Source organism: Chaetura pelagica, unplaced genomic scaffold (assembly GCF_000747805.2).
Source record: "Chaetura pelagica isolate M959 unplaced genomic scaffold, ChaPel_1.0 scaffold126, whole genome shotgun sequence".
NCBI classification, from domain to species: Eukaryota; Metazoa; Chordata; class Aves; order Apodiformes; family Apodidae; genus Chaetura; species Chaetura pelagica.
In genome coordinates this window covers 2,363,070-2,373,967 of record NW_009953787.1, presented here as the reverse complement: position 1 = coordinate 2,373,967, position 10,898 = coordinate 2,363,070, and the positions used below count along the sequence as shown (strand labels likewise).

Genomic DNA, 10,898 nt, shown 5'->3' with positions numbered 1-10,898 from the left:
ATTATGCTGGATCTCAGAACACTTCAATGCAGCATGGCTCAACAGTCTGTGACAGAGTATCCTGTTGTCACTTTCATGCATAAAGCTGCTTAAATCACGACCTGCTACGGTTTGCAGACAGGAATACCACTTTGTAGTATATTTAAAAACCCAAACACCTTTAGATGCTCTAAATGAAGGAAGCAGTAGTGTTTAAAAGGGAGATGAAGGAAGGTATATTTCAGATTCGTACAGCCTATATAAGCACAAACACTTTTAAAAACTGTTCAAAACTCTTGGAAGGCCCTTATCCTACCACCTCCATGATTACAAAGGACATATGTATTGGTTTCTGTGGAAATACTAAAAATACTGGCACAGCAGAACAGGGAAAAACTGACACACACCTGAAGGAAGTTGCTAGGGAAGGCAAATTAAAATATTTCCCTTTAACTTGCACTAAAACATGTTCAAATTTACCTACTAAGCCCATCTGGCAAATGAACCTCTGGTAACATTTACTTTTGCTGATAAAAAAGCACACAGAAAAGATGGATTAATTGAAATAATGTTTGACTAACTAATTTGACCCTAACAAGGGTCAATTTACAAAACCGTAACAAGACCCCCTCCTGCTTTGGACAGTCTGTAGTGTTACTGTGCTCCTAATGCTCCATCCTCAGTCAAGTCAATGATTGTCACAAGTGTGGTGTTCCCACTGGCAGACTTCTTCTTGTGCCATGCAGGACTGCAATATTACACATTAGCAGAGGAGAACTTTAAAATGTCATGAGCATATCACGTTCTTGTACACTAGTGTAGAACGGCCTCCCAAAGATAAAGGAATGCAGACCTGGTTTCATCTTCTCAGCCAAAGCCATTATTATGTTAAGGTCGCCCTCTGCTGTTAAATCAAGATCTATCTTTAAGCTACGAAGAGACTTGAAAGGTTTTTTTCCTTTTTGCCTGCAAAAAAAAAGGGTGCTGTAAAAAAGAACACAGCAAGTTCCTCAAAGCCTGCTTTCTATTCTCTGTTCACTTACGTGTCATCCTCTATGTATTTTATTAAAGTTAAGGCTTTTCTGTGAAGGACTAGCAGAAACTGTGCAAGGAAAGTACTCCTTAGAGACAAGCCAGGCTTCAGATGAAAGATCTGTTGAAAAATTACACCAGAAAATTGAGTAGACATGGCAATTCTAGAATCATTTTAAGAACGTGGAATATAAACATTGCATACACATGTAACACATCCTTAACTATACCAAAGCAGGCATATTAACAGCAGATTTGTAGATACACTCAATGTTCTTTGCTTTCTAGTTGCTCAGATGGACTAAATTAAGCTATTTTACAATTCTGTTTTAATAAAGTATAATTTTTGCTTTTAAAATTATCTAAAGTTAATACCAATCAGATAGTTTTATCAATACTGTAATTGAAGGCACTGTTGCACAACAAAATAACCATATAATGGTTTGGGTTGGAAGGGACAAGATTAGGTTGCTCCAAGACCCATCCAACCCAGCCTTGAACACTTCCAGGGATAGGGCAGCCATAACTTCTCTGGGCAACCTGTGCCAGTGTTTTACCACCCTCACAGTAAAGCATTTTTTCCTAATATCTAATCTAGATCTCCCCTCTTTCAGTTTGAAACTGTTGCTCCTAGGACTATCAGTACATGGACTTGTGAAAATCCCCTCCTCAGCTTCCCTGTAGCCCCTTCAGGTAGTGGAAGGCCACTGTAAACTCCCCCCAGAGCCTCCTCTTCTCCAGACTGAACAGCTTCTACTCTCTCAGCCTGTCAGAGGTGCTCCTGCCCTCCAATCATCTTTGTGGCTTCCTGTGGACATGCTCCTTGTGTTGGGTCCCCAGAACTGGGCACCGTACTCCACGTGGGTATATAAGAAAGAGTTCTAGTACTACATAAATACTACAAATAACACAAGTATTTTACTCTTCAGTTACGCAGAGAAGAATCATAGCACTAATATGAAAAAGAGCAACCTAGCCAAGAGATTACCTATTCATGTCAGATTGTCTATTACTAGGCCTCAAAGTACTAATCGTTAACTCTTGTTCTTTCTGAAAAAGCAAGAATTACCTGATCCAGGAAGGCTTTTACTAACGTATCTCGATGCAGGATATCTTGAAAGACATTTCTATAGAAAAGTAAGCAAACAAGTGTGAGGAAATGGCACGAAGATACACTAACAATCCAACACTTGTGCCCAGCAATAGTATTACTTTTTACAATCTGGCAAAAATTGATAGTATATTCTAAATTGTATTGAATTATAATACAGCTATGTTTAAAGATAACACAATATTTCAAAGCAAAACTTTCAGATGAAAAGAACTAAACCCAGGAAAGTCACTGGGCCCTTTAAAATACGCTTAGCTCTGTTATACCCCTAATTAAAACAGGCAACAAAATTAACATAACATGGAGAAGTATCAGTGAAAATTAATTTCAATAATATTTAATGCAACCAAACTACTGGCAGGTAAATTCCTCCAAAATGAATGCAATCACCACAGTTAAATAAGCTTCTTAAAAGCTAAAAAAACTTGTGTACTTGATCAGACAGTAGTACACTTCCTAGCGCTTTACTCTCTTGTCCCAAATCCAGTAACTTTGAAAGACATGAGAGAGTACATACAAATCAGGCGTGAAACTCTCATCTGTGTGGATAATACGATCTTGAGACATTTCTTCATCTGAATTAGCTCTCCAAAATGCTGTCAGTTCAGATCTCATGTATCGTCGTTGGTTATAGATGTGTTCATGGCAAGGGGGCATTTGCTTCACTGTATTGACATCTACATCTATATGTGTAGTAGGATATGGGGCATACATTACTTGACGGAAGGGCAACACAAAGCTTCCTGTTGCATCCTGTTTTAGTGAAAAAAATTATTCTTCTAGTTACTTTTTTAAAAAAAGACAACAAAGCTATCCTGGAACAAAACAGTATTACAGTGTCATGCCTAAATTTTAAATCTCTTTTGTTTAGACATGTTTTGTTTGAGAGAACTAGTGGTTGTAGCCCAGTAAAAAGTCCTTCATACTGGATGATTCCTTTCATATAACAGCAAAAACAGGTAATGAAGTAACCAGTGTATTACAGTATTGCATCATATGATTCATGAGCCTATTAACTTTACAGCATTAAATTTATCTGGTAAGATTATACTTCTCACTAGAGCTAGAAGCATTATTTTTCTATTCTTCACCCATTGCTACAGCCCTTTTAAAATACTCGGAAACCGTAGGACTGATGAACTGTTCTTTTTTGAGTTTGGCACAACACAAAAACTTAATGCCTTTGGGATTCTTGCACCAAGTAGGCAAAAGACTATTAGCATTGTATCTCGAAGTATAGGAACAAATCTGGACAATACTCTACAAACAGATTTGTCAGAGAAAAGACTGGCTTGGAACTTTAACATGCAAGTATTTACAATGAAAGCTATAGCATCAGAAAAGAATCAAAGGATGCACATGCACACACATATATTGAATAATGTTATTAAACTACAGAAGAATACAAGTTTCCTAAGTGTACTTACTTTGAGTAAGCCTTGAACAAAAAGTCCTGACTCATATTTGAAAGAAGACTCATTTCTACAGAGTCTGGAACACTTCCGCTCTGACGGTGTAAGAAACAGACACAATGTTCTCACGATCTGCATGAAAAAAACATGAGTTTTTAAAAACATGAAAATGTAAGGAATGAGCTGATCTTTAAATACAATTTCTGACTCAAATGTGTTAGGTATTTCAAATTATAAACAAAACAGTTCCTAATGTTTATTAGAAAAGCCAATACTTTACCAAGGCCATAGAACAGTGACTTGCTTAATTAAACTGTAAGACATATTACTCCAACTTGTCAAATTAAGGGAAAAAAACCCCAACACTTTTGGGCAAAATTTGGTTTTCAGACAACTATATAAACAAATCAATTTGCCTTCTGCTACTTCCTCCTAATGCATAAACATGAGTTACTGTGATTACTTTCCTAGCCTATTGTCTCCAATCAGGCACAGTCAAACTCTGAAATAAGTATCCATGCTTATTTCCTCAGTAATTTCCTCAAACTCTCCATTAAAAGCAACAGAGGTACTTCATTATCCATTTTCAAACTCCTATGCTGCAACAGTTACAAGTAATCATCTCCAAATATGTACTCCACTCTGCTAATCTTTCCATCTTAACTGGTTGTGTCCTGTGTCTGGAAGGTGTTTGAGAAGGCTCTATCCTTGCACAATGTGTTTATGCAGTAACTAAAACAATGACAGCCTAGCTTGTAAAAAATGCTTTCTGCCACTTCAGCAAAAAGCAATAGCAAAAGATATATTTTTTATTATTACTATTATTATTTTATTTTTTTTTAAGGAAAGCTAAAGAATGCTGCAAAGAAAGCAATTATTTCAGAATAGGAGCACTGTGACACAAAGAGAACACTGCTGGTAAGTACCTGTGTAGAATTTATGAATTTTACCCTGGATGTCTCTTTAAGACCCACATTCCTCTTGACTGTTTTTTTCTTTTAGTGTCTAGCTTATCAATACATTATTTTACATACTCAAAGCCACTTACACCTTAAAGCCTTTTAATTAAATATTTAATGGACTATAAGCATTCAGCTTTTTATAATCATGTAAGCCTTTTAGATTTCCTCTATTATGCTAAGTTAATCATGTGCAAATCTTACTTCCCTGAAACAATACATATTAAATGCAGTTAGCTGATTTCCACTAAGAACTGAGGATTTTCTTTCCCCTGGTTCTCCTGTTGCTCATGATTATTTTTTAATTTGAGTATCAAGATTTACTGTTCATTTCATCAGAGGGGCTTTACCATCACTGCCAATACATCCAAAACAATGCATCCTCACCCCTCAACTTTTATAAAGCATCAGAAACTGTGTATTTTGAAACATGGGTTTACTAAAGTTCTCTTGCATTTTTTAAAATGATGACTATTATATTTCATTGCAGCAGAAAGCCCTACATACTATAAGACACATAAAAGATGTATAGTCTACAATTAACATCTAATATTTTCAGCAGGCCCACTGCTCTTAATTTGTATTTCACATTGAAGCAATAGACACAGACACATTCACACATATATATATCAAAAAGGGCACCAACTTCAAGAATTAAAATGAGGTTTTCCTCAGAGGAAGGTTTCAGTCTTACCAAATAAACCAGAGCTTAATAATTAGTACAACACAATTAAAAACATAACTAGACAGAAAAGCCATCTATACAAAAATATTCCCTGTCAGAAAATTAAGTTATTAGAACATAATGGTTCTCCACACGTACCCCTGTATGACTTTTGTCACAGACCTCTGGACATAGCTCAGAGGCCCCACTGTAAATTGAAAACTTACAATGATACACAACTACTCAGAATCTCACTGTCACAGCAGTACTGGTGCACTCATTAAGTGCAGTGGTACCTAATACCTCAAGGCTCTAGGATTGCCCACTTTTACGAAATCCTCCTTTTCATTCCCAGTTGCAGGGATATTCTGAATCAAAGAGGATTATTAAGGGACTCAGCCAGGAATGTAGAGAGGCAATTAGTGAAATGCATTTTCTCATGAAGAAAACACTACTTTCTTCATGGTTTGTCTCTAAACATCCTAATTGGAAAAAAACTTCAGTGTTTTTATTAGAAGGAATGGGGTAACACCCTAATTAAATACAAGTCAAAGGGAAAAATATCTCTGAACAAAATGCTGATAAAGTAGAAAGAAATATGCTTTAAGAAATATTTCAGTGGACAGTAAACACAAGTGTACCTTCTCTAGGAGTTGCTTTCAATTTATTTGAAATCAGCATTTCGGTATAATCAAAAAGCACTTGGAAAACTCTGAGGAAGTGAAACATCCTCACTTGGTTTTTCCATCATATAGTGGGTATGGTTAAAATAAGCATCAAGAGACTCTTCATTTACACCAAAATGTTAGAGGAAAAGTAGTGCAGATGATAGTTTGATTAAACTGATTCAAATTAAATATTTCATAACAAGCTTACAAGAGAGTTCAAAATAATAAAAGCATGGAAAAAAAATGTTTACCTCAACAACGTCATTATTTTCTTGTTCCAAAATCACAGCTTCCAACAGTGACCTTCTTTCCTCCCAAAGAGGCTATAATTACGTATATACTCCTCTCCGTTAAGAGGTACAGCTAATGTTGCTTATTGTTTCTAGGGCTGAAAGCTCCTAAACATCATCCCTACTGACGCAGGGATGTACTGATGTAGCAAGTATGCCACACTGACTGTTCTGTTGTTACAAGGCTCAGTTTTAGAGGCTTTTATCTGTCTTTTCCCTGCACCTGATTCTTCTGGAAAGCTGAGCCAAACCTAATTTAAATCTACCAATTAAAATTGTACATTTATTTACCAATTAAGTTTTGCACAGACTGAAGATGAAGTAAACGCAAACACAGCTACCAAGAAAAACATGCTGTAACTGCTCAAATGGTTTAAGTAAGCTTGCCTGTTTCACCATGTGTGTGACTACCAACTTAAGAGCTTTGAGGTTCCATGAAACACAAGCAGTTAGTGATGTAGAAGTACATTTCTTCTCCAATGTAAGAGAAATCATGTAGATACTAATTTCTTAAGACTACACAGACAATACCCATTGATGAAGCTGAACTGCACAAGCCGGTTCAGACCTCTTCAATTTGGACATTTTAGCTAACAAACCTAATTTTAAAAGCTCAGAATAATTTACTGCTTGTTTATATAGTGTCAATTAAATACATTGTTTTTTTCATAGTTGCCAGAATACAACTGATAAGGCAATTTTCAGGCAGAACTATCAACTGCTAGATCAATTAGCTGAATTTAGATAAGCAAAAAACGGTATTCCTTCCTTCTTCAATCTCAAGTATGTTTATAGATAAGTGTTGCTCCAAATAATAAAGTAACACTCCTAATTTCAGCACTTAAATTTAGTGTATTAGAAAGTACATTACCTTATTAACTTTTTCTGCGCTGCTTCCTACAACCACAGAACAACCACAGGTCTGCAGGTGTGAACTAATTGCACTGCAAACAAAACCAGACATAGGTTTATACATTTAAACAGACTTTTCATATAAAGCAATTATCATCTTCCCAAGAAGAATAAGAAGAATGAAGTGCTCATAGTATAAATACAGGCCCATATCAAAAGGACTTCTCACATTAAGGAGAGATAACTGACAACCTGAAGTTGTCAATACTACCTGCTCAATAAATATTCATCAGGTATGAGAATAGTTAATCACTGGAGGATCAATGGCTCTTGTTGTTATAATAATTAATTTCAGGATATTAACTTCATTATTTCCCAAATTCTCTATGGAACTAAATACCACATTATTTTGAATAATTAGCTAATTTAACACATGAATTTCTGTAGTACTGAAAGCATGTGACACGGTATAAAAAGATGGCACTAAGCACTACATATATGAATGGAGTTACACTGCAGGTGTCATGAAAAATAACTGAACATCAATTAAAATTTATGAAATATGCTTTCCTGCATTAAGAGACCAAGTTGCTCTGAAGTGCAACTACTTCTACTTACACATTAAAAACAAAGTAAAAAAGAAATATACAATTTAATAATAAGCATTCTCTAGGCTATACTATTTATAATTCTTATTCATAGTTTGTGCAGTAAAAGCAATCCAGGTTTTTTTCGTATTTCAGAAAAATGTAAGACTTTAACTTATAGCCTCATAAAATTAAACCTAAGTATCAAAGAACAATTGTATTTGGTAGGAATTTCATTATCAAGTAAATGATTGTGACAACCGTCTATAGAGTTGATAAGTCATTCTTCTAAAAAGACAAAAATTTCAAAAGGTGAAATACATATCATGCTCCCCTCTCCTATAAAGAAAATTAATCTAATTCAAGTTTACATGCACATACAGAAAGATGTGCATCCCCACTAAGAGAAAGTCACGTAGAAACTCCAGGAGGCCAGTGTGGATGAGCAAGCAGCTACTAGAAAAGGTCAAACTGAAAAAGGAAGCTTAGAGAGGGTAGAAGCTAGTGCAGATATTTTGGGAGGATTACTAAGAGTTTGTCCGAGCAGCCAGGTATCAGGTTAGCAAAGCCAAATCCCTGCTAGAATTAAATCTCGCCAAGGATGTTAAGAACAACAAGAAATACTTCTATAGGTTTGCTGGGGAGACAAGGACAAACAAGAAGAATGTAGGCCCTCCCCTGTAGGAAACAGGCGAGATAGCCACACAGGATATTGAGAAGGCTGAGGTCCTCAATGACTTCTTTCCTTCAGTCTTCTCTGGCAAGTGCTCCAGCCTCAACACAAAGGCCAGAACAGGTGAAAACAGGGAATGGGAGAATGAATTACTCCCCACTGTAGGAGCTTAAGAAGTAGCAGATTTGCTGGCTTTTTTTACTGCATAGCTGTGTTCCCAGTCTCACCCTGAAAGCTGTTTGCAAGGAAGAAGGTTGACATACCTCATTTCTCTTCCTAAGCTGTATTTGTGGGGTTTCCAAAGGGGCACCAACACATAAGGAAGCTGAGAATCTTTGCAGTGCTGTCTTTCTTGGTCTTATCTTGAAAAGATATTGGACTCTCTTAAAGCAAAGGTAGCTATTACTCCTGATAATGTTTTATTAGTAATTGCTGTGATTATCTGTAATTGCCTGTGTTAACAGTGTGTCATGATTGGCAAGGTTCAGCTTAAGGTTCTCTGAAGGTGCATGTATCTATGGGACCTGATGGGATTCGCCCATGGGTCCTAAGGAAGCTGGTGGATGCAACTGCTAAGCCTCTGTCCATCATATTTGAGAGGTCATGGCAGTCTGGTGAGGTTCCTGCTGAAAAAAAGGAACATAGCCTCTATTTTTAAAAAGGAGAAAAAGGAAGACCCAGGGAACTACAGGCCAGGCAGTCTCACCTCTGTGCTTGGCAAGATTATGGAGCAGATCCTTCTGGAAAGTCCACTAAGGTACATGGAATATAAAGAGGCAATTGGTGACAGCCAACATGGCTTCACTAGGGGCCAATGGTGCATGACCAATTTGGTGGCCTTCTACAAGGCCACAGAGATGGTGGATGGTGGCAGAGCAACTGACGTAATCATCCTGGATTTGTGCAAGGCGTTTGACACTGCCTCACAAGACATGCTGGTCTCGAAGCTGACAAGGCATGGATTTGAAAGATGGATAACTCAGTGGATAAGAAAATGGCTGCATGGCCACATCCAGAGAGTTGTGGTTAATGACTCAATGTCCAAATGGAGGCAGGCAATGAGTTGTGTCTCTCAGGGGTCAGTACTGGGACCATTGCTGTTTAATATCTTTGTCAGAGACATGGACATGGATTGAGTGTATCCTCAGCAAGTTTGCTGATGATACCAAGCTGTGTGGTGTGGTTGACACCCAGGAGGGAAGGGCTGCCATCCAGAGGGACCTTGACAGGCTTGAGAGGTGGGCAAGTGCCAACCTCATGAAGTTCAACAAGGCCAACTGCAAGGTCCTGCACATGAGTCGGCACAACTCCAGGCACAAATACAGCCTGGGGAGATAATGGCTGGAGAGCAGTCCTGAGGAGAAGGACTTGGGGGTGGTAGTTGATGAGAAGCTCGACATGAGCTGCCAGTGTGCGCTGGAGCCCAGAGAGCCAATTGTGTCCTGGGCTGCATCAGAAGAAGTGGGGCCAGCAGGGCCAGGGAGGTGATTCTGCCCCTCTACTCTGCTCTGGTGAGACCCCAACTGGAGTAACGTGTACAGTTATGGTGCCCCCACCACAAGAAAGATACAGACCTGTTGGAGAGTCTAGCGAAGGGCCACCAAGATGATCAAAGGCCTGGAGCACCTCTGCTATGAAGACAGGCTAAGAAAATTTGGGCTGTTCAGCCTAGAGAAGAGAAGGCTCTGGGGAGACCTTATAGCAGCTTTCCAGGAAAAGGAAAGCTGGGGAGGGGCTTTTCATCAGAGAAGATAGTGACAGGACATGGGCTAATGGTTTTAAACTGAGAGAGGGAAGATTTAGGTTAAGTACTAGGAAGAAATTCTTCACTTTAAGGGTGGTGAGGAACTCGAATGGGTTGCCCAGGGAGGTTGTTGATGCCCCATCCCTGGAGGTTCTTAAGGCCAAGCTGGACGAGGTTTTGTGCAACCTGGTCTAATTGTAGAATTCCCTGCTCATGGCAGGGGATTGGGACTGGATGACCTTTAAGGTCCCTTCCAACCTTAACGACTCTATGATTCTATGATGTATGTATATACACGTCTACACAAGTTTAAACCATTTTACCACAGCATAACTCAAATGCATACTTGAGGAGAAAGCCTTCATGACAACTATCTCCAATGTCATCATCATTTAGCACTGTGTCAGTTATCTGAAAAGCAAGTAAATACAGAAGTTAGACAATAATCTGCAAAACCTTCATTTTAATTGATCTGTCGTTTTAATGATAGGTGGGAACTGTTCGGTAGCTATGTAAGGTAAGTTTTAAGACTGTGCAAAAAACCACAACCTGAAGAAAATCGTCTGACTTCAGACAAAGGGTTTTGAAAATAAGAAGGTCACTAGATAATTAACTGTTCCTCACCAGTCACAAGTATGATTCCTCCCAGTGGGTTTTTTCTATAACCTTGTGCAGAATAGTTTAAGTTAGTGCACATGAGATCACTTCTACTTCTTCCATGGAAGCAGTAAACCATGCTGAAACAGGTATCAACATTAAAACCATTTACATCCTCACTCATTTGGTTTTGTATCAAACAGCCTTTCCACTCCACTCCGAAAATGGTACCACCCTACACAGTCCATTTTGCTAAGTGCTGACCATAAAACCAACAGCTAGTCTGTTATATTTGCCAAGCTAAAACAGTTATGTTAAACCATTCCCTAC

The 10,898-nt window shown here is 38.1% G+C and overlaps 1 protein-coding gene across 1 annotated transcript in view; it reads right to left on the bottom strand.

The window, feature by feature from the left end:
- Positions 1 to 758: 758 nt before the first annotated feature.
- LOC104391682 (chromosome unknown open reading frame, human C9orf72) overlaps positions 759 to 10,898 on the bottom strand; it is a 14,936-nt gene continuing 4,796 nt past the window's right edge. Inside the window, exons 4-10 of the mRNA XM_010001010.1 lie at positions 10,318 to 10,382; positions 6,987 to 7,059; positions 3,550 to 3,666; positions 2,640 to 2,875; positions 2,081 to 2,138; positions 1,023 to 1,132; positions 759 to 945 (exon numbers count right to left, since the gene is read on the bottom strand). Coding sequence (XP_009999312.1) covers positions 759 to 945; positions 1,023 to 1,132; positions 2,081 to 2,138; positions 2,640 to 2,875; positions 3,550 to 3,666; positions 6,987 to 7,059; positions 10,318 to 10,382 — 846 coding nt within the window. The remainder of the gene's footprint in view (positions 946 to 1,022; positions 1,133 to 2,080; positions 2,139 to 2,639; positions 2,876 to 3,549; positions 3,667 to 6,986; positions 7,060 to 10,317; positions 10,383 to 10,898) is intronic.